This window comes from Perca flavescens, chromosome 11, assembly GCF_004354835.1.
Source record: "Perca flavescens isolate YP-PL-M2 chromosome 11, PFLA_1.0, whole genome shotgun sequence".
In the NCBI taxonomy this organism is placed as follows: domain Eukaryota; kingdom Metazoa; phylum Chordata; class Actinopteri; order Perciformes; family Percidae; genus Perca; species Perca flavescens.
The window spans coordinates 20,440,031-20,463,269 of NC_041341.1; the positions used below are offsets into that span (position 1 = coordinate 20,440,031).

Here is a 23,239-nt window from a genome sequence, read left to right on the forward strand (position 1 = left end):
TTTTTGTTGCTTATGGCAAGGTTGAAGAGTCTAACAAAGCCATTTATAAGAGGGGAAGGCGTGTAAAATGTTGTTTTCTATAATGATGATTTGCAATAAAATACAAATTGAATTAGTTCTTAACCCAAAATTGACTGCCCAGTTCAATTCAGTATAATTACTATACTGTATGTGTCCAAATAGTACCTATTTTTATTGCACTGCTGGGTAAGGTGGAGTAAGCCCCGCCCCGCTCCCCCTTTGGATAATGTGATTGGTTAAATCGTTGTTGTCAAATCAGGGATTACGAAAGTTGCTGTGTGGGAACTAAACTAATAAAACGACATATAACTAAATAGCAAACGTTAGCTAGTCCAGAGTTATACGGACAGTTTTTTTAACAGTGGACTTTATAGTTTTTAACTCCACGTAGTATTTTTGACTCCACGGTGAGTCTCGGTTCGCCAACTAGCTAGCTAGCTAGCTAAATGTTAGCTAACGTTAGCTGGCTAATAGTTACCTTACTCCTACTGACATTTGATTGACATTTGGTAAATGAGAGGCCACAACTTCAGTCAGAGGTGAGCAACTTTATTCGAAACATGGGACGGTGAAATGCTTGCTGGCTATATGGTAACAATTCGCCTTACAATCTCTCTTAAGAATCATAAAGGAGTCAGTCATATGGTGCTGTTTCGGTACTTTAACGGTTATCTGATTATCTTTGCACCAGCCCGTTCAGCGGTTGTAACGGCTAACGTTAACCACTTTAACTCCTACTTTGACTGTCGCTTATTCCCCTCTTTTAGCATCTGGCAGTGCCGAACAGGACTTTAACATGACGGCAAACCAGGCGTGACAGGTGACACTGGAGGGAGGACCATCAACAACAGGATGGAGGCAACGGACAGAACTACCAACTTCAACTTTTCACATGAGGAGGAAGACCCGGACTCCTCTGCTCTCTCAGCCAGCATGTCTATTGACAAGCTCTTACCGGCTCTCTTGGAGTGCTTTGGGATAATATTATGTGGATACGTCGCAGGGAGGACAAACATCATCACGTCCACCCAGGCCAAAGGATTGGGTAATTTTGTGTCCAAGTTTGCACTCCCAGCGCTGTTGTTCAAGAACATGGTACTGTTGGACTTTGGTAATGTCATCTGGCCATTCCTATGGAGCATCCTCATTGCCAAAGTGTCTGTATTTTTCATTGTCTGCGTCCTCACGCTGATAGTTGCCAGTCCTGAGAGCCGCTATAGTAAGGCTGGGCTTTTCTCCATATTTGCCACCCAAAGCAATGACTTTGCCTTGGGATATCCCATTGGTAAGTATAATACCTTTAGCTAGGCCTACAGCCCACAGTGCTTTTCATTCACTGCTGCAACAACTGTAATCATGCTGCCCTAATGTTTGCCGATCCATTAAAGCAAAATTATAATTATCCAGGTGTTTCACTGTAAACTCCCTTAGCAAACATAATTTTATATCACTGCTTTTAGGGCCCTCCCTTATTAACATTGTCTTAACAAAAAAGTTCCTATACTGAAAGTGTAATAATTTCTAAACAAAGTGGGATTCATTATTTTGTACTCACATACATTTGCAGAAAAATAAACACACCTCTGACCATGTTTATTCTCAGCTAGCTATATTTGAAATGGAAAGGTGTACATGAACCAAAACTGGCCCAATTGTAAAATTTGGAGGAAAAAAAAAGTAATGTTACTGTGTATTAATGGTCGATTAGGCTTCTAATAATCTTCTGATGCTGTTATAAAATAAACAAACCCATTTAAGCATGATTGAATAACTGCTAATTATTCAAATTTCAAATAGAATGGATGTTAATTTCAGCCTTTGATCTTCATTTAAGTGTGGCAGAATTTATAGCAGCATCAACTTGCTCCCAAGACATTTTTTTTCACAGTGGTGACATTTCAAAGAAGTTTCCTTTGTTTAGCCTCCACTGCAGTGACTGAAACTTCAGTTCCAGTATTCATTCCATTTCCAGGAAGTTATTGTTTTGCTTCATTTTGAAAGTCGGAAGAGACTCCTGCTTTTACAGAAAAATTTATTTATTAGGGGTATATTTGTGTTTTGAATGTTGAGTTCAAATAATATATTATTTATAATATTATTGTATGTATAATATATAACTATATTTTTACAGAATTGCAGACTTCACCTTCAATTGCTTTTGTGCTGCATGCTCCAACAAGTCAGCAGGTTTTAATATGGAGTAATTTGTCTTCCTCTTTATCCACAGTTGAGGCCCTTTACCAGAGCACATACCCAGAGTACCTCCAGTACATCTACCTGGTTGCACCTGTGTCCCTGATGCTTCTAAATCCAATTGGCTTTGCCTTCTGCGAAATCCAGAAGTGGAAGAATCAGGGAAACCACCAGCAGAGAAAACTCCTGATCATGGGACTTGTAGTTTTACAGGTCCTGAAGAACCCTATAGTGTTCATGGTTGTCATCGGCATTATTGCCCATTTTGCACTGCACCAAACAATTCCTCCCTTCATGGCTGAATTTGTGGATGGCTTGGCCAACTCTTTTGGGGGAGCAGCTCTGTTCTACTTGGGTCTGTCCATGGTGGGACAGTTAGGGAAATTAACCAGATCCACAGTCGTGACACTGATATTACTCATCACAGCAAAACTGTGAGTGGAAAAAACGAGCAACTTTACTGCACCTGATGTTAATTTTGTAAAAGTGATTATCAGATGACCTCTTTATAATGAAATATGTTCTAGGAATGTAGAGAGTCAGCAAGTTAGAGCTTTGTAATGTGCTCCAAACATGTTGTTTTGTGTTGATGGTTTGGGTGACTCACACCTTTCTCAGACCACAAGGCTTTTACCAAATGGATGACCTGTTAAGAGGTCTCAGGAGTGCTTAGCAAGATAATAGCTGGTGTATGTAAATATTTTAGTAGCACTGCATTTTTCAGTGTAGTGTTAACTAACCCCTCAAATAATGGTTTATAACACCAGTCTTTTGATTTGACTTTCAGGTTGCTGATGCCACTGATTTGTAAGGACATGGTGGATCTGTTGGACAATAGCAACACCAGCGCTTTGAACCACTCAAGCCTCTCCAATTATGCCTTTCTTTATGGAGTGTTTCCCACCGCACCAAGTGTGGCCATCTATGCTGTCTATTATAACGCGGAGCTAGAAGTTGTGAGTTGCCTACATCTACCTGCCAACCTCCTATCTGCCATTCATGATACTGAACGGTTTTGATTTCTTTGTAACTCCCCATTTTTTATTCTGCTTCCTAACAGGTAACCTCTGGGATGGTGATCAGCACTTTTCTCTCAGCTCCAATAATGTATGTTTCTGCCTGGTTACTTACAATGCGTTGGATGGACCCTCAGCTTTTGATGAATTCACTGCAGAATGTCAGCTTTAACATAAGCATAGTGAGCTTAGTTGCACTGGTGAGTTGACACTTAAGTGTGACATATGTAAACTTGTTGTTGACTTATGTTTTATAATTGACTTTATCAGCTGGTGCCTTCTTTATTTTCTTTTATCTCAGTATGTGGAAACTGATGTCAGTGAAGTCATGCTTCATAAAGCATTTGTTACAGCATGTTCCTCTTCATAACTGAAAGCAGTTTGGCCTGCCAGGATTTTAGTTAGTTACATCCATAACATGCCACAATTCTCTATTAGTATTACACATCTCCTGTTCAATGTAAAATGAAAAGAAAATACAAAAATATGGCTTCTGGTGGGATGTTTGAACCACTGTGACAAGTTAACATTAAAAGGCTCAGTCATTTAGAGGATGTGTGGCCAAACAGATGCTTTACTGATATATGGACCTACTTCCTCATTAATTTCCACTTTAAGTGTATCTTTTAAGGAGCTTTAAACTCATTTCTGAAAACATTGAATAACCTTTGTAGTGATGAAACATGTTCACATGTGTTTGTATTCTGCAGTATTGTAGACTTTGTTTATCTTTATTGTGTTTGTATTCTGCAGTATCTTATACTTTAATTGTTTATCTTTAGTGTGTTTGTATTCTGCAGTATCTTATACTTTAATTGTTTATCTTTAGTGTTTCTTAAATATGTCATTCTGTTGAATAATTTCACCTTTCCTTTGCTTTTAAATGGAATAACCAGCCAACAATGTTTACTATTAGTTGTATTTAGCATCTGTGCAAAAGTGTAAAAAATGTGTTTTCTCTGACAGGTGTGGACAATTACTGTTATGTTTTTAAGTAAGAAATTCAAGAGGCTACCTCACATGTTTACAGTCAACCTTTTCTTGGCACAGGTGATCACACTTGCACATACTCTCTAAATTGATTTTTATTATCCATTAATTAAATTGACAAGATCTACCGTTAGGTGTAACTTCACATGAGTAAATGCCTGTATTTGTTATGCTGTTGTCTCCAGTTTCTAACTTGTTTTGGGATGATCCTGTGGAACTTTGTGGTGAAAGAAGACAACTTCATCGGGCAGGTCCTGACGTTCACATTATTATGTACCTCACTCTACAGTACTTATGTTTGGCCAGGTATGTTGTGTATGCACAACACCCACAATAACCTCACATTACCCTGCATTCCTTTATCTTGGTAAGCTCTGAAATCTGAAGTTTTATTGCTAATTCTGTAATGTGTATTTTGTCGTTTTAGGTTTAATAGCACTTTCTCTTGTGCTCATGAAAGGTTTTGAGGATGTGAAACTTTCACCAGGCTTGTTTGTCATTGCTGGCTGGGGGTGAGTCACTTTAAAGGAATCAGAAATGAAACTAAGCTAGTTTGTTTGGTCCACTAAAACGTATATAGATAGATATCCACAACCAGAATTTTACAGTTTTACATTTTGATACTGTCAGTGTTTTTGTTGTTAATGTTTTCTCTATATTAACAGGGTTCCAGTCTTAGTAACGGCTGTGTTGCTAATCTCTGGGGAAAAAATGCCTGACACGATTGACTCAGCGTTCTTTTACGGCAAACCACAGGTAACAGCATAAGTTGAAATCATTCCTGTTTTCAGCCATTTTAGAACAGTTTTTAACCCGCAAAGAATTACTTAAAAGTCTGTATGTGCGTTCTTTGATAGATGATCTGCACCACAGTTGTAGTTGCCCTCGGTATACTGCTGGGAGGGAGCTCTCTTGTGTGTCTCAATAGAGGAAGTTGGGCCCACAATGACCAAATTCAAGAGGAAAACGCTGCAGAGGATCTTGTGACTGAGGTTGAACCAGAAAACCAGACTTTGTTTGAGCCAGTAACCCCATCAGGGGATCTCAACAAAGGTACTTTCTCTTATGGAGACCATTTAACTGAGACTTTTTTTCATGTCATCTTGATTGCACTGAATAAATACCAGGTTGCCAAGTACAACAGTTTGGTAATTAATGTAAAAGTTTTAACATTTAAAATGGTTTGTCAGTTGTCAAAGCCCAAGTTGAAAGGAAAGGCCAAAGTCAAGACTAACCCTTATCTACAAGTTGTCTACAGCAAACTGCCACATATGCATTGTAACTTCTGTCTGATGTTTCCCCTCCCACAGATCATTTTCAATTGCATAAGTATAACAAGGCCTTTGCAGTTACTTAATCACAAAGTAAACACTGACAGAAGTAGGAACTAAACTTTTTGGATGTAAATATCTGAAGGAAACATCATATCTGAAGTTCCTGATAAGTTTAGTTAGTTATTTAAAGTTAACAATGCAACACTGAACACATTATCTCTCACAAATGATGCTGTAGAAACAGGGTGTGAACTACAGGGGAGCTAGGGGGAGCTCGGCTCCCCTTAATAAGACATGGGCTAAGACGTGAAATTTTGGGGGGCCTCTAAAAATATTAACAGTGTGTCATTTTGACGTGCAATTTCAGTTTTGTGTAATGTGATCATCGTGGATTATTATGTGTAAAATTGCAAAAATATTCATTCATGCTTGTTGGCGATTTAAATGTGAAAAGATGACATGTTATTCTTGTCATGAACATCAAGGTGTGGCGGCGTTGCTGTGCAAATTCAACTCCTGTTTAGTAAATGTTAACTCAAAGATTTGTAGGAAAAATATAAACGTTGGAGGCCATTAATCGGCGTGTAAAGTCCCTGAAACCCATTCTGCAGTTAGCATCATATAGCCATGGCAAAAAGAAAACAAGGCAGTTTAATTGATTTTGGTTTTACTAAGAAATTGTGCAGCGATGACGTTAATAGCAAGACCGATTCACCTGCTGCAAGCCCTGTTGACACACCTCCCGCCGGGGTGACAACGCAAGAAGAAGCTGAAGAAATAATGTCCTCTCTGGCTGAAGATAGTTGTGGTAACAGCTCGCCAGAGGCCGATCAGGATCCTAACCCCTCTTGGTCCTCTTTACTGTTAAATTGGAACAGGCAGCAATGGAGAGACTGGAAGAGCCCATATACGTGGCTGTTTGTTAACCCTTGTGTCGTCTTTAACCCTTGAGAGAGATTATCTATTGATTGATGGAATAGCTGACCGTATAACGCCTTTGCATCTTGAGCAAAGTCACACTTGGCCATTGGCTACATTTTTTGGTTTTATTCAGAATAGATGCATGTAACAGCTGCATGTTTTTCACTTCACATTTTAATAGCAAAGTTCTTGGTGTTTATTTTCAGGCTGGAGGCAATTCCAGGTGCAACTCCCAATACACTTTTTTTTGCAGAGTAAAGTTGAAGCTCAAACGGAACATGTTAGAGATCACAAACTAAAACCTAAGTGTTGCTCCTCCAAAAGGCCTGGGGGAATACTGTAACTACAGTCTGCACACACTGTGGACACAGCACTTTGTTCAAATGCTAACACGCTGCTGGCAAAATGGTTAAGGATGGAAGCTTGGGGTGCGTCGCTTAGGCCTAATTGAACGGAGGAATTATGGTATTCTTCGGTAGCCTGGGTAACTTTAACCATTGTTCATGTGAAATCTCAAAGACAGCCTGATGCTTTGTTTATAGACTATTTGTGGGTGGCTGTTTGCTGTTTGACCTATCAATTCCTGTTGATAAAGTATAATAGGGTAAATCCTGTATAGTGCATACACTTGTAGCTGTTATGTATCTTTGTAAGTCGCAAGCGCACGACCCCCCCCCCCCCCACACAGTGGAAAAAAAAAAAAAAAAGTGGGCTCCCCCAAAGGCCACGGTATAGTTCAAACACTGTTGTATAAACACATGACTTTGACCTTCATGGCTTAGTCTATTACTTTAAAAGGAGATGTCAAGAAGGGAGTGGTTCGATTCATTGGTCTTTTATTACAAAAGATGCAAACCAGTTCTGCAGGGAGCACTTATTCATTATATGAATGTGGTTTGTAGGATACTAGGTTGTTACAGTATATCACGATTCTAACTTTTCATTGCAACAAGTACTGTAAATAAATTAAAAGTAAAGTCAGTGGTAAATAGAATACAGTAGGAGCAGCTTAAAAATACTCAAATCACAAAGGGAAGTTGGCTCTGGTCACATATGAAGTCGCGTTAAAACATTTCTGTTGACTCAAGACATTCAAGATATTTTGATACCATTATCAAATATAAAAATTTAAAATATCAGTATTCCTTTCAGCTTTATTATGATATTACTCATATTGTATTAACTTTCTGCCTCCAGTGTGAATTGGGAGGATATTGTATAAATATTCTCTTTTATCACTTTGTTATCAGTGTGCCTCCTATGTGACTGTGCACCACCCCAGCCCATGCCTGACATGATCATCAGCACAAATATGAACAACACACCACCGCTCACAGGTATTGTATTGATAAAGCAAAATACATGCATTTTCATTCCGCAAGAATGTAATATGCACTAGCACAGAACAACCATAATCATCGAAGAATATACAGCTTTTCTTTTCAATTATAAGATTCAGTATTTCAAATCTGCTGCCACCCTCAGGTCAGTGTGAGAATAGCTGCAAGTCCACAGACTGCCTGCTTGTCCAAGTGGAGGAGCTCCAACAGGTTGCAGATAGACAAGTGGCCCGTCATGTGCTCTTATGTCTGCTTCTGACTGTCAGCTTGCTTGCTGTGAGTAAACCACCACCTTTCACTTCTACAGTCTTACTGCCTGCATCATTATATTCACTGCATCACAAACCAAATCAGACACAAATGGCTGAGCTGTGTAATTTCCAACTCACTCACTCAGTATTGGTGGAAGTTTTTTCCAAAGGAACCCATTAATTCTTATATTTGGAATATTATTTATTGGTCTTAATAGATAAGAAATATGTTAAATAAGACTAGTCAATACCAATGAATATTGTGGCATGTGGTTAAATGTGTGTTTCTGTAAATCAAAAAAATGTTGAATAAACTGAATGCACACATTTTTAAAGGCATTTTCACTCAACTAGTTCTACAAGTTGGTTCTGTCAACAGAATTTGCTAGTTTTACATCTCAAACATAAAATCTCTCTAAATTCCTGTTATGACAGAACCTGTCCAGCTGCTTGTGGTTGCTCTTGAACCCGGTTCCTGGTAGACTCTACTTGGAGCTGCAGTTCTTCTGTGCTGTAGCCAACTATGGACAGGTTGGTGTTTGAAATACTGTAGTACCAAGATTGTAAGCATTTATTGTCCCACCGGTGTCATGCCATGTTTTCTGTCACCAGGGGTTTCTCTCCTTTGCTCTGTTTGGACTGGACAAACATTTGATTATACTGCCATTTAAGAAGAGGTAAAGAACATTTACGTAACAAAAAGAGGTTGAGTTTTTAAAACACACAACATACAGTGTGTACTGTGTGTATATATACTATGTGTACACTACAATCAGTGGATTTATATTTAGTTTTTGTGACTGTGTTTAGGTTATATAGTCTGTGGTATGGAAAGAAGCAAGAAGAGCAGACTGATTTACCTGATGAAATCAGGATGACCTGCACCCAGTTCACCAAATACCACAAGGACCAGTGTTTTCATGACATCGTCAAAAAGAGAAGGTGAGCGCACTGCTGCTCTGGTCAGAGGTTGAAGAGAAATGTGTTGAATAAACATGTTCTCTGATGTGCGGAGAAACATGTCCTGGTAGTCATTCATATATGACAATACTTTTTGTGTCTACCCTTAAAAAGTCAATAGACCTTTGGGTGAATGTTCGTTTTGACTTTCAGGTGTGGGAAGAGGACAATGGTGGACTGTTTTCTTGGCTGTGAACTTGTTGAGTGGCTCCAGCAGGTGGGCTTGGCTCAGGACCATGGTGAGGCCGTACTCTACGGGACACGGTTAGAGCAGGGTGGTGTGCTCCAGCACATCAAACAGGAACACAGCTTCCAAGACAGTCGCCTTTATTACCGCTTCATGACATAAGATGCAAGGTCCACATTTTCTTTTTACCAAAAGGTAAATTGTGTGTGTGTGTGTGTGTGTGTGTGTGTGTGTGTGTGTGTGTGTGTGTGTGTGTGTGTGTGTGTGTGTGTGTGTGTGTGTGTGTGTGTGTGTGTGTGTGTGTGTGTGTGTGTGTGTGTGTGTGTGTGTGTGTGTGTGTGTGTGTGTGTGTGTGTGTGTGTGTGTCCAGTAAAGCTTAGATTGCTACGACTGTGAGGAGGAATTCTCTGCTGCCAAATATTGCACTGCTATGCTCTCTGCACATCCAGTACAGTACAGCATTTCACAATGCAGTATTGTGCAGCGCAACATCCCAGTCGGGTGTTTGAACAGACCACCTAACTGTGATGTTCAGAAGTGCAACAGACTTGAAACTTTCAAAATTTAAAAAGGCCAGGGCATAATGCATTGTGTAGAGTTGGTCTTAAAGGGAATTATCCCTTTTTAAACCACTCCTCTCTTTTGCAGTTTTACAGTTAACTCACCAGGATAATTGCTGAGATCCTGAGTTCCGGTAACATTGCTACAACAGTCATTCAGGACAGAAACATGAGCTGTCAGATGATCATACATGTACAGTAAACCTAGTTTAGCCATATTATCAAAACCATTTATTTTGCAGTAAAACTTGTACCTGAAATGGCAGTAATAATACCTACTACCAACTACCACTTAGTACTGTAGAGTTCAAGAGTTTAATCAAAAAGTCAGTCTTCAAATTCTAATTGTCTACAACGGACAGTAATAATTTTAAGATTTGCCAAATTCCTTTGCAAATGAATATGGTACTCAGCTAGTTTATTTACATGTCAAATTGTCTGTTTTCAATGCCTTGTTTGACTTGGTTGTAGTGATAATGATCCATCCTTTAATCTGCAGTGAGTAAAATATTTACATAACAAAAAAATAAATAAAGCCAAGATTTTTTTTCTTTTAATATGCATTTTCTAGAATAACATAACAGGTATAACCAATGTTAAAGGGTAAAACTAGATTTTGCTGCTTTTTTATGCAGTCAATATATGCACTTTTGGGGAGTGACAATGCACAAAGAGCTGTCCTCATGAAACAAACTATAGTTGCAGGGAAAATATCCCACTCTTATGCTGAATGTATTATTTCATTTACTTGGACTCTTCAGAGTGTATTATCATCTTCTTCCAAAAGAGAAAAAGGGAAGATGTGGTAAAATCTGCATCCATTTTTAGTTTGTTTGTAGTCAGTTTAACTTATGATTCAGTTAAAGTTAAAATAGTTTTATTATTACTTTTTAAAAGTGACATCAAAAGCAAACTGCCACTTAAAAATTAAAAGGTTTTCATTTTTAATAAGTGATGATAACCATATGAAATGAGTGTCAAAACTCAGGCGTTAATGCATGCGTTTACTTGTGTTGACATTGGAAGTTGGGAATGTACGAGCTGCTGTAATTCATTTATTCTCTCAGGTATAGGGATATAAATAGAAAACTAAATTATATTTTTTTGTGTTGCAAAGGTTTCTTATTAACTCAATCATGTTGAGAAAACTGGTGTAAATAATTATCTTTAATTAAAAAAAAAAAAACTAATACTGTCAAAGACTGCATATTTAGGATATGGATTTGTTTAAAAATAAATGTTATTACTGAACCCTCAAATCATGTCTCACATAATGAATTTGTTCCTTCCTGTATATGATTAAATACATACAAGTCAACAATTTATTCCATATTGTACATCAACATATGTATCCTGGGCTGCCTTATTTTTTTATACAATGATGTTAACTACTATTCAGTTGCGTTCAGATTTATTATACAAGTGTGTTTGTACTTATACCTGACTAAAAAGGTAAAATGCAGAAGCATATGCCGCTACCGTCACCCTGGAGATTGGTTTTGTGGTTTCAGCTTTTTCCGTACACTGCCATCTCCTCTCGAACAGAGCTAGAAAACAGATTCGCCAAAAAATCTGGTTCCTCAATGCCATGTGAAAGAATCTCCTCCATCTGGGTCATCTTTTCTTTCTCCAGCTGCCTCATACTTTCTGTGATCTTCTTTCCTCTGTCCTTAAGACAAAAAAATATATATAAATAAAAATAGAATTTGTAAGTACATTTTCAGCAGACAAAGTAAAGTGACAAATTTAGGTAAATTGCAGTCCCAAATTAAATCCAGTAGTTAAACCTTGTAGGATTCAGTGATGGCAGCCACAAGTTCATGTTTGACAAACAACTCATGTTTGCGGTCAGGCTTGCTCTGGAAGCGGGGTTTCTTCTTAACAGGGTCATCTGGACCGTAACTGGGAGAAGACGTCTCCTTCAGCTCATTAATGTTCTTCACAAAGACGAAGGGTTTGAATACAGACCTGTTGTGCAAAAGAATGTCTTAAATCATCATTAACTGCTGTCAAAATGAATTCAAAGGATGCTTTATCAGCTGCTGAAGTGCTGTACCTTTCAGGGTCTGGAGTTGCTGTAAAATAGTGAACCCCTGGCAGAGCAGGATCCGTGGGTATCACAGACACCATACTTCCTGTTGTCATGAACATGCCCTCCATGTTGATGCCACTGTCTTTATCCCTCAGGATATCCATCATTGTCTCAGCAGTGATGTGACCTTCAGTAAATAAAATCAACACATGCATAAAGAGTGGTCGAAATCGTGTAACTTTTGCCCCGTGTGTCAATTCTCCACAGTGAAGTGTGCGTTACTAACCGTTGCTCTTCTCCAGCAACTTCTTCCCCTCACAGTATCGGCTGCCAGAGGCTTCGATTCTGGCTGTAGTTGTAAAGGAGTAGACCGTGGCAAAGTTGAACTGGGTCTCGCCATCCCACCAGCCCTGGCTTCGTGCATAGTCCCTCATTTTTGGATGTTCCTTGTCCATCTTAGTCGTTATGCCATACTGGTTTGAGATGTTGCGATATCCACCTAGAGAAGTGTTAAATGAGATGATTTGCCACTAATATTAAAACATGTCTTTATTTGACCACAACCTGAGCAGTGTAACGTGTTTTTTTAGGATTTACATGTTCAACTATCAAATACAAGTTGAAAATTCAAGTGTCCATACTTTTAGTCATGCAGTATATGTTGAGCTTAAGTGGTAAACAATATTTTTACTGTAAGTTATGGATTTCAACTAATTAAGCTTAACAGTAAAACGTAATTAGCCATTATACATTGTTTGAGTTATACTATGTACGATATTGTTTGGTCATTGAAACATTACAAATTGGACTAAGAATATTGCATATTAATGTAAGTCATAACATGCAAATTGATGTCTTAGCAATAAGAAACTTTTTCTTGCGGTTACAATTGGGTACAAGATTACAGTTTTTTCCAACTGCTTCCACACGTTTTCAAAACTATGTCTCCTTTTTTCAAAACTCTACACACAGTTCCTAAAACTGTACACACAAAATGCTAAATGCCTCACATCTCCTTCAAAATGAAACACTGCATTCAAAATACCATAAACACATCTCAAAATGAAGCATTTGCATCAAATGGCAAACACTTTTTTCATAATAGTAAATAAATGGATATACCATGTACACACTGTTGTTCTAAATCTAAAGCTCTTTTGTCTTTCATAGGCTTACAGTATATCTACATTTACAATGTTCTAGAGAGAAAATAATCTGCTGAAAGTGGTTGAAAAGTGCACCTGTAAAAAGCAATGTAATGTTACAGTAAAACTGAAAATATTGATTGGGCAAAACATCACGTTAGTAAGGAGTAGCACAGTCTTGTTTACAGTAACATGAAACAAGAACACAAAAGTATAAACATATGTAAACCAAAGGTATCATTTTTAGAATAAAGAATGTATGTGTACGTGTGTGTGTTGTGAGTGTTTGTGCCTGCTTGTGTGTCGGGGCGGGGGGTGTGTGTGTGGGGGGGGACAGAATTGTATGCACTTTGTGCAAAACAAAGTCTGATTGATTTGTAATGCTGAAATAGTCATTAGATAGTTGCATGCAGTATGGACGCCACTATAAAGCTACTCAAGATGGGCTTCTCCCCCTGATCTCATCAGAGATGGCTCTCCTTACTCTTCTTCCCTCCTCCTCCTCCTCGTTGTTATCCCCTGTCTCTTCCTTCTACTCCTCTTACTCTCTGTCTATTGTTGGCATCCATTGTTCAAAACTGGTAATCTGACCTTGGACCTTTGTATAGGCCTATACTAAAGCAATGATTGGTTAGTGTTCAGTTATGACATAATGTGTTTGCAAATGTGAGGAGTGTGTGTGTGTGCCCTGGTAAATTAGCAAGTCACTTCCTGTTAGATTTTTGTGTCTTAGGTAGAGAATTGTGTGTAATGTTTTGAAAAAAGTGTTTTATGCAATTGAAAGATAAGTGAAAGGCTGAGAAATAGCTTATGGTTTTGGAGATTTGCTGGGTAGTTTTGCACTTTGAGTGAGAGGTTTCAAAAATCGTGTGACATGAAAAGATTTTGTGTGTAAGCAGTTGGAAAAACTGTAAGACTTAAGATTTGCAAATTATTGAAATTTAAAATGTTACTTCTATTGTTTAAAATAACAATTAAAAATGTACCAGAGATTATATTAATGGCAGAAAATTTTAAAATTAAGAGTTGTAACCATAATATTGTACTGAGTGGGACATTTTACAGTTGAAAAATTAACTTGCCAGCACTCTCTGGTGGACAAACTATATAATGGTTACACTGGTTTTAAACAACCTCAAACATATCTTTGCCATTTCTGTACTGCAATCTCAGCCGACAAATAAACAGATACCAATATATCCATATTAATTAAAGAATAATCTGGCAGACTCCAATTGGAATGTGTTTCTACGGTGGCCCTGAAGTGCAAATCACAACAGCAAAATAGAAAAACGCAACAGCAAATCATAAAACACAACGGCAAGTAGGAAAAGGAAACGGAAAATAGGAAAACAAAACAGCAAATCATAAAACAAAACAGCAAATATGAAAACACTCCAACAAATCATAAAGCACAACGGCATTAACTTCTACCCGAAAAGGTAGGGCCTATCTAGCAGAGGACGGACCCTCCTGGTTGGACTGTCAGAAAGTCTGTCTGCTAAAAGTAGGTGCTTTTCCGTGTTTTTCACCTCTCCTTCCTGTTAAAAGACAGACAGTCCGTCTGTCCAATCAGGAGGGTCCGTCCTCCGCTAGCTAGGCCCTACCTTTTCCGGTAGAAGTTAATGCTGTTGTGTTTTATGATTTGTTGAAGTGTTTTCCTATTTGCCGTTTTGTTTTATGATTTGCCATTTTGTTTTCCTATTTGCCGTTGTGCTTTATGATTTGTTGAAGTGTTTTCCTATTTGTTGTCATGTTTTCCTATTTGCCGTTGCGTTTTATGATTTGGTGAAGTGTTTTCATATTTGCTGTCGTGTTTTACATTTCATTGCCTTGTATTTTAAATAGGCACCTATTCATAGTATTCTTACCTTCCACTCTCTCTGCTGCCCAGTGCTTCCCTGACGTTTCCAGCAGCCACGCCTCCTTCCTGTCTGAGATGAGGAAACTGTTGTGGTAGGTGAAGCTACACTCATCCTCCATGCAGGATCCTCCCTGGCCATATTTCTCCAGCAGCTCAGTAATAACATCCACAGCTTTCTCTGCTGTATCGGCTCTCTCAAGTCCAATCCTGGAAAATTTTAAAGTCACCCATTTTTGTTTTGCTTTGTCTTTTAGCGTTTCTCACAAATGTATTCTGACATGACAACACAAAATATATACTGAATTGTTTCTGGTTGATACTATGTCATTAAACTTCTCTTTATACTTTTTAATTTGAGGGTAGTTCGGCGAGTAACAGAAGCTTGGTAAAATAAACAATTGCTTTTTACAGGGGCTTTACCTGACAAGATCCATGCCGAGAAGAGCTTCGTCATCATCTGCACTCTCTCTGCCCCACACTGCTTCATTTCCAATACACACTTGATGCTCATTTGCACCCATTTCTGCGCCCCATAGCCATGCTGGTTTGCTCAACACAACTGCATAAGTGTGGGCAACTTGCTCAATCTCTATGTATGTGCACTGTTCACAAGAGGAAGAAGACGGGGGCAAAACACTGTTAATGGTTATCCAATGGCACTTTCACCAAGGAGCAGTCACAATGTGGGAAATTGAAGGTTGGAGGTCAATAACAAGCTGTCTGTGCCACCTACCTCAACTTTCTCCCCTGCACCATAGTTCCTGGCAGGAAAATACACCACCTCCTGGACTTCATCACAAGGCCTGTCGGAGTTTTTCCCAAAGATGATGCGTTGTCTCTCAGTGGAGGGGGGCAGAGCCACAAAGGTGTCACAGGAGTAGGGGTACATTTTGAAACTTGCTGAGAGTTAACAGAAAGAACAATTCATTGGATAGGTTATTATTCATATTTAATGATCAGATTATAAGAGTTACCTTAGCATAAGCAGCCAATGCACTTTGCAACAACTTGAACGTTCACCCCACTGATCTGAAATCTGAGCTAAAGGTGTAAGCTACACCTTTGAGGCCAGAAAGCCAGATAAGCAAATGTGTAGTGCCATGTACTGCTGTAACTATACTCATCATTCATTCAACAAGGTAACCTTACCTATGTTTGTCAGGCTTACCGAGTACTGCCGCTGTTAAGTTTCTATTTTCATTTCTGTTTTCATATGATCTCAGTTCTGGCCAAGCGGAAACAGTCCAGTAACGTGACCGAGCTGAAGTCCGTTTTATATTCGTAGTAAAGCAAGGCTAGTCTCGCATTGCTAGACCTACAGCGCTCTATCATCAATGGCAGCGAACAAATAATGTGGAATTACGCCGGTTCTCACATTTTAACATATTTGAAGGTTTAATCTGTATTCCTCATCCTAGGTTATTACGATGTCAGTGTTCATTTAAAATAGCTATATTATTTAGCCTATTTTGCTGACAATGTTATAGAAATAAATAATTACTGCGCAATGTAATCAAAGTTACTTCTTCTTTCTCTCATCATCGAAACAGCTGTGCCACCTTAACGCACATCCTGGACTATTACCCATGCTTGCACATTATTACTGTGAACTTTTTCACATCCCTTTACCGCCTTCCTTCAATGCACATATTCGTTTTGTTAGTGTCTTTTTACATACTTTTTTTAATGTGGCCTAATATTTATTCTGTATTTAGGTGTCGATAGCTATATTTTGACGTTTTTTAATTTCCTTTTTAGCCTACACCAAGGCAAACTCCTCTTCTGAAGCAGATTAAACCGACTAACGTTGCATGATCAAAACCAATTAAATGGTGTATCTTTTAGTTATATTGTCCAAATAATGTATCTGAATCTACACATATGTGGCATTGTAGTTTTTGGAGATTAAACGCATATCTTCCGCAGTTCAACGGCTGCCAATGCACCAATACAGAGCTGTCTTCATGCAGACGTATTTGTTTACATGCGGAGGAAGATAAGATAGCTCAAAAATAAACGCTAAGCTTCCCACTCAGTTGACGTTATAAGTTGTCAGCCATGGGGAAGTCGTTTGCCAATTTTATGTGCAAGAAGGATTTTCACCCTGCGTCGAAGTCAAATATCAAAAAAGTGAGTGCTACCTACCGTTAGCGTTACTGGTGGAGGCAAGAAGACATCAGATTAGCCTGCTAGCTAGCGATAGCGAGCTATGCTCACCGTGTTTTGCTTTTTCAAGCCCACCTTGCTACTTAGCAGGAGCTAACCTGATCCACTTTGATAATTAGCTAGCTACTTGATAGAAAATGTTGACCCACGAGTAGTTTATCTGTATGAATCTTAGACAAACCATCTAACATGGCTAATGTCCATTGTTCGCATTGTTAAGTTAGCTAGGCTAACGTTAGTTGGTAACTTAGCTAGCTAAAGCTATAGCTACATAGCTAACCTGAGGTTACAATGGTAACTTCAGCTGTCTTTAGTTTACTTTGCTATCATGGTCTTTAGAAGGATGGCAATGCTTAATATTCTGAGCAAGTTGTTTAATTAATATCTCCATATATAAAAACAAAAGCTGACCAGTCATGGCCATATGTTGTATTTAACATTACTGCATACAACTTAATATGAGTAAGAAATCATCCCATAATTAAGTTTGGCTGGAATAAATGAAGATACTATTAGCTAATAAAATGACTGTCGTAATATTTTTGGACTATACAAATATACAATATGTAACGTTACTATTGTGTCTAGATAACTTGACGTGTACCTAAGTCCTTCTAATGAGAATTGGCCCTAAGCCCCCCTCTGGTACTGACAGGTTGTTTATACATTTTACAACCTTTCAAATGTAACGTTACTTTACATATAATACATTAAATAAGCAAATAATTCCCTGTTTGTATGCTTTGCTCATTAATCAGCTTTAGGCTTGTAATTAACATAATGATTTCTCTCTATTGTGTCTGTTACCCTCCTGATTAATCGTTTGGCCTATACAATTTTGAAAATTATTTAAAATGCCCATCACAATTTCCAAGAGACCAAGTTGGTGTCTTTGGATCGCCTTATTGTTCAAATAACAGTCCAGAACCCAAACTATATTCAATTTACTACTATATAAGACAAACCACAGCAGCAATTGTTAACATTTAAAAAGCTGAATCCAGCAAAAAATAGAGTAAAAAAAATAACATTACGTTTAAAATTTGTTGCTGGCTACTGGCAATTTTCAGTCAATGACTTATTCATTATTCAGTAAATGGACTGATGGTGATGATTCAGGGCAGTAACTGCATATAGTGCACAAACAAAAAGTTAACTTATTTTTAGTCAACTTACTTGTTATTTGTATGTCAGGCAAGTAAGCTGACCCCAAAAAATGTGTTTGGAAATGTATGAAGAAGTAGGGAGAATGTGTGCAGTAATCCTCCTTTTCACTTACAGGTATGGATAGCAGAACAGAAACTGACCTTCGAGAAGAAGAAGCAAGAAGATCTTATGCAGGCGTACATGAAAGAGCAGGATTGTTACAACAACAGGTTAGATAAATATACAGGTGATAGCTCGTGCCTCCTAGAAATTGTTCTTTTTAATATGAGATTTACTTAAAACATTTCTTTTTAGTTTATTGATGAATACTGTTTAAATGGAAATATTTTAATTAACTCAATGTTAACTTTGGAGGTATTTTCTAAATACCTCCTTCAACTTCACATGTTGTAAATGTTGATAATCCCCATTTAAAAAAACATGTTGTTTTCTCACCTCTAGGGTGTTGATAGGGGATGACCGTGTTAAAAATGGCCTCAATTTCATGTACGAGGCTCCACCTGGAGCATCCAAAGGTAAATGATCACTTGAGCCGAGCAGCTCTGATCCCCACTAAATATTAGTTTTCCAAACACCTGATTTTTAAGAAAATGATGCTTAACATTTTACTTCTTGTTTGTTTTATCAACATAATTGTCCTGATGTCCTTATGTCCTGAAGAGGAAACTAAAGAGGTAAAGTAGAGCAAATTATGAACCTATACAATTTCACAATATGTACATCTTCTGCATGTTGACTTATTGTTTGCGCTCATTTATAACTAGAACAGTTTACATACTAAAATGTTTACTAAAGTGTTTGTTTTTCAGGAGGGGGAAGAAGAGTACAAATTTGAGTGGCAGAAGGTGGCTCCTCGAGAGAAGTAAGTAGTTGATTTTTATACAAAATAAAACTTTCTTGTCATATTGTCAGCACTCTTCCAGAATTTGCAATCTTTTTAATCCTTAATTTTCTCATGTAGATACGCGAAGGATGACATGAATATTAGAGATCAGCCATTTGGAATTCAGGTGTGTGATGATTTTTATTTTTTTGAAGCATAAAGACTACATCAGTGATTTCCCACCTGGGGGTTAAAAAAAATGAGATGCACGTCTGTTATTTATTTTTAATTTTTTTGGTGAAATACTGGTTACCTTCATCTCCTCAGGTACCTGATTTTGTCAAATCTAAAACAATGTAATGGCTTTTGCCTTTTATAATTAGGTGTTGCCATAATAAAAAAAAATATAGTATTGTGTTGTTTAAATAATTATGCATACATCTCTACAATTTGCAGTAATGTCTGTTGTTAACTCCCCAGGTGCGCAATGTGCGATGCATCAAATGTCACAAATGGGGCCATGTGAACACAGACAGAGAGTGTCCTCTCTATGGGCTGTCGGGTATCAATGCCAGCTCTGTGGCCTCAGAGGAGGCAGCAGGTAGAGTAGATACCATCATTGTCTAAAACAGACATTTTAAACACTTTCTCCTGCAGTTTCTTTGTTTATCGATGTAATTAAATTTGATATGTGTGTAAACAAAACAACTACCATTTCATATACAGATTTTGTTTTGATGCTATTGAATTAAACAGGAGTAATTCCTCCATTGAAATAAGCATCAGCATATGAGAATATGTTAATGTATAAAATAAGTGATCCATGAATGCATCACATAACATAAGTAATTATTACAAGTTTAATTGGTATGTAGAGATTTAACTTGCTGAGCTATATATTTCTGTTAAACATGGTTGCTGTGCAATGGGGGGAAAAAAGTAAGTAGAATAATTGTATGTAGTACAAAAGAACAAGGAGCCAGAATATCAGTTCTGCTTGATATATGTGTAGCTTTAGTCTGTCACAGACTGCAGCAGGTACACCTGCTGTATCTTTCATCTCGGGTTTCAGCTGGAGCTCCCAGTCTTAAGCTGATTCTGACTTCTGCAATCAGCGAGTTGAGTAGTAAAGTAATAATGTTTACCCTGAGAGATTCCAGTCAGTACATGGTGTTGATGGTGGAGTGCTAATGCTAATGGCTAATGGTTCCCCTCCTGTGCCGGGAAGAGAAAAAAAGTCATTATTGTATATTCTGATTCCCCTAACTGCTGCTTTGGCAGAGATTGATATTGTATGATTTGCTCAGCCGGAAGTGGAGTGAGTTGATTTGATGTCCCATTCTGTTAACAAAGCCGTCCCTGAAATTCCCACTGTGGAGATAGTGGTTGGCATAGGTTTGACATCAATGGGCCTCTGTGGCTGTGATTTGTGCTAACAGGTCCGTCGATGCACCCCTCGGAGTTAATGGCGGAGATGCGAAACAGTGGGTTTGCCCTGAAAAAATGTGTCCTTGGTAGGAATTCTACTGTTTGTGATCCATCGCAGGTAATCTCGCACTCCTATCTTTGCACACATAAGAGTCGGACGCTATACGAACACACACACACACACACACAACACACACACACACACACATACACACATATATACTCTACCCTATCATTAATATGTCCCTAGCATAAATTCTGCAGAGAGGCCAGTTATTGTAGCTACTTAAGTCAAGTGAACAGATTTTTATCAAATCAATTGTATCATTGATTAAAGGTGTTCAGCTGATGTATTCAAATATAGATTCGCTCAAATTTGCCTTTGACAGTTGCATTTATCTGCATGTTGTCGTTTTGATTTCAATGCCAATTTCGATGTGCTGTGTGCTTTTTTTTTTTTAGGAATATGTTGCCAGTGATGAAGAGGAAGATCCCGAGGTGGAATTTCTGAAGTCATTAACAACCAAGCAAAAACAGAAGCTCCTCAGGTAAAAATATAGCACAATTTACAAATTAATGTAGAAAGCCTCAAGGAGTAGAGCAAAATTATTATTTTTGCAACATTGTGCGAATATTTTTAAGCCTCATATTGATAGAGCAAACTGAGGGGGAATCCTGGTACACAATCTGATGAATTACTAGGTTACTGTGATGGTTTCTTATGAATGTTTTTTAAATTTAAAAACGACAAACATGTATTTGTAGCTTAATAATAAGTATACAGTATATCAGGTGTATACTTGTTTTTTTTAAATCAGATTGTTACATTGTTTAACCTTCCTTTACTTACATTTGAAAGTGATTTATAGACTATTATCTATCTATCTATCTATCTATCTATCTATCTATCTATCTATCCGCTGCCTTGTTGAAGAATATTAGCTAAACGTTTATGTATCTGTTTTACAGAAAACTTGATCGCCTGGAGAAGCAGAAGGCCAAGAAAAAGAAGAGCAAAAAACAAAAGAAGAGCAAAAGAAAACACAAGAAAAATCATGAAAGTAGTGACAGCTCGAGTGACTCCTCCAATAGCAGTAGTAGTAGTGGTAGTGATAGTGGCTCAGATTCAGACAGCCATGGCAAGTTCAAGAGCCAAAAGAGAAAGAAGAACAAGAAAAAAGATTCCTGTCGGGATAACAGCTCTAAGAGCGAGCGGCGAGTCAAGAGTCAGAAAAAGGCCTCCTCTCATAGAAGCAGGTCACAGAGCCCTCACACTGGACAGAGGCGGCCTGAAGAGGAGTCCGGAGATTATAGACAAACAAGGACAGAGAGGGGAAGGAGCAGGAGTCGAAATCGCAGCCCAGAGAACAAGATCAAGCTGGAGGGAGGTCAAGAGAGAAAGAGACACAACAGCAGGGACAGGCAGAGACCTAGGAGCTACAAGTCTGGCTTGGACAGAAGTAGGAGCCGCGAGAAAGGCAGGGAGGACAGAGGTAAAAACGGGCGTCACAGTAGTGATGGTGAGAGGAACAGAAGTAGCACAGATGGAAGGAGAGGCAGAACAGCAGATGGGAGGAGCAGAAGCAGGGAAAAGAGGAAGGAAAGGGAGGGCAGGGTAAGAAGTAGGAGTAGGGAGAGAAGCCAAGACAGAGCTAAAAGAAAGCACTGACTGACTGTTTGTTTGTTTTTTGGTTCCCTCTTACAATATTGGACAAAATGTGTTAAATGGTTGTTTTTTTGCGATTGCTGTTATATAGAGTTCTTGGTAATCACACCGTGTCCCTCCATTGAAAAATGCAGATATTGTGCAGTAGGTCTCCTTTTTATCCAGTAGAGGGAAGCAGTCGACAGAACATATCTAGCTGTAGCTCATTGCACCCTTGTGTTGTCTTGTAATGTATGAAAGAGTCTAAATTAATTGATTACCATTGCAAGCAATTTGCAGCTATGATCCGTTCATGGGAAAATATTGGACTCATTTTAATGGCAGTTGGCCGCTAGAAAGACTATTTCGGTCGCTGCAGCTTTTTTTTTTCTTATCTTGCTTTCATTATTGTGTCTTTTTGGAAATATCGACATTGTAACATGTAATGCTTAGACGGCTGATTCCTAAAAAGAACATTTTCTGATTAAAATTTTAACCATCTCAATTTACTTACGTGAGTTTTGCGATGGATGAAAAGAATGTCAACGTCTGTTGATTGATTGTGGTTAGTGTACTCTCACTAAATACTAAATTGTTCTAGGCACTTGATAGCAGCAGCTTAATACTATTACTTTTTGTAAATGCTTCTAAATATTTCTGGCCGGTTAGCCTAAATGGCATGACACAATGTGTGTTCTATCACTAAAGCTGTGAAATACGTCGTGCTGTTTTTTTTTTTTTTTTTTTTTTTTCGGGCGTCAAACAAAACAGCTCAGAAACGAAACAAAAGCTGCACTATATTTGTTTTATTAATGCATACCAGCATTCTATATTTTTATATGGAAAAATCGGTGTAGAATTTTTAAAAACGATTATGTGTTATCCACATTAAATATTAGGCCCAAAATTACATATTTTATTTGACCGTCTCCATCATGTAGACTCGAAAAACAATTTTACTTAATATAAATATATTAAGTAAAAAATAAATGTACATTCAATTTGATCTCAAAAACAGATTTACTTGAATTCTTAAATGTTGCGTCTAAAAGCTTATACATTTCAAATTTTAGCTTTTATTTTTTTGTTGTTGATGAAATTCAAATTGGCTATCTAATTTGGTAGTTTTCACTATCTGGCCGTTTCCTTGAAACCGCTGTTGCACAAAAGGAAATGAAAATAATTTCCCTCTATTGCCTTCTGGTCAATTTAACATCCTCTTCAAAAAAAAAGAGGGTGTCTGGGTGAGATGCTTT

At 38.0% G+C, this 23,239-nt stretch overlaps 3 protein-coding genes across 8 annotated transcripts; 2 read left to right on the top strand and 1 right to left on the bottom strand.

Moving 5' to 3' along the window:
* The first annotated feature begins 262 nt into the window (after nucleotides 1-262).
* On the top strand, nucleotides 263-10,677 carry gpr155a (G protein-coupled receptor 155a). Of its 3 annotated transcripts, XM_028590543.1 has the most exons (17): nucleotides 263-560; nucleotides 789-1,306; nucleotides 2,249-2,648; nucleotides 3,002-3,170; nucleotides 3,275-3,430; nucleotides 4,197-4,280; nucleotides 4,406-4,526; nucleotides 4,648-4,732; nucleotides 4,886-4,976; nucleotides 5,078-5,273; nucleotides 7,666-7,752; nucleotides 7,901-8,031; nucleotides 8,442-8,537; nucleotides 8,619-8,683; nucleotides 8,817-8,948; nucleotides 9,120-9,348; nucleotides 9,802-10,677. In XM_028590543.1, exons 2-16 carry the CDS (start codon nucleotides 874-876, stop codon nucleotides 9,313-9,315), a joined length of 2,442 nt encoding a protein of 813 aa, XP_028446344.1. In that variant the 5' UTR covers nucleotides 263-560; nucleotides 789-873; the 3' UTR covers nucleotides 9,316-9,348; nucleotides 9,802-10,677. The 3 variants fall into 3 exon arrangements, with proteins under 3 accessions (XP_028446344.1, XP_028446345.1, XP_028446342.1); XM_028590544.1 differs by lacking the exon at nucleotides 9,802-10,677 and having other exon boundaries at nucleotides 263-612; nucleotides 9,120-9,355; XM_028590541.1 differs by lacking the exon at nucleotides 9,802-10,677 and having other exon boundaries at nucleotides 9,120-9,355.
* A 344-nt stretch (nucleotides 10,678-11,021) lies between these two features.
* On the bottom strand, nucleotides 11,022-17,119 carry scrn3 (secernin 3). 4 transcript variants are annotated; one of them, XM_028590548.1, is made up of 8 exons: nucleotides 16,900-17,119; nucleotides 15,488-15,654; nucleotides 15,175-15,356; nucleotides 14,762-14,961; nucleotides 12,032-12,244; nucleotides 11,770-11,932; nucleotides 11,501-11,681; nucleotides 11,022-11,382 (listed from the first exon to the last, which is right to left on the bottom strand). In XM_028590548.1, exons 2-8 carry the CDS (start codon nucleotides 15,641-15,643, stop codon nucleotides 11,221-11,223), a joined length of 1,257 nt encoding a protein of 418 aa, XP_028446349.1. In that variant the 5' UTR covers nucleotides 15,644-15,654; nucleotides 16,900-17,119; the 3' UTR covers nucleotides 11,022-11,220. The 4 variants fall into 4 exon arrangements, with proteins under 4 accessions (XP_028446349.1, XP_028446350.1, XP_028446348.1 ...); XM_028590549.1 differs by lacking the exon at nucleotides 16,900-17,119 and adding an exon at nucleotides 15,904-16,274 and having other exon boundaries at nucleotides 11,022-11,377; XM_028590547.1 differs by lacking the exon at nucleotides 16,900-17,119 and adding an exon at nucleotides 15,923-16,273.
* Nucleotides 16,447-22,492, top strand: cirsr (corepressor of RBPJ and splicing regulator). Its single transcript, XM_028590545.1, has 10 exons — nucleotides 16,447-16,884; nucleotides 18,202-18,296; nucleotides 18,529-18,602; nucleotides 18,748-18,761; nucleotides 18,897-18,949; nucleotides 19,049-19,097; nucleotides 19,391-19,511; nucleotides 20,350-20,456; nucleotides 20,801-20,886; nucleotides 21,308-22,492. The coding sequence occupies exons 1-10, from the start codon at nucleotides 16,813-16,815 to the stop codon at nucleotides 22,005-22,007; spliced, it is 1,371 nt and encodes a 456-aa protein (XP_028446346.1). The 5' UTR covers nucleotides 16,447-16,812; the 3' UTR covers nucleotides 22,008-22,492.
* Nucleotides 22,493-23,239: the final 747 nt, after the last annotated feature.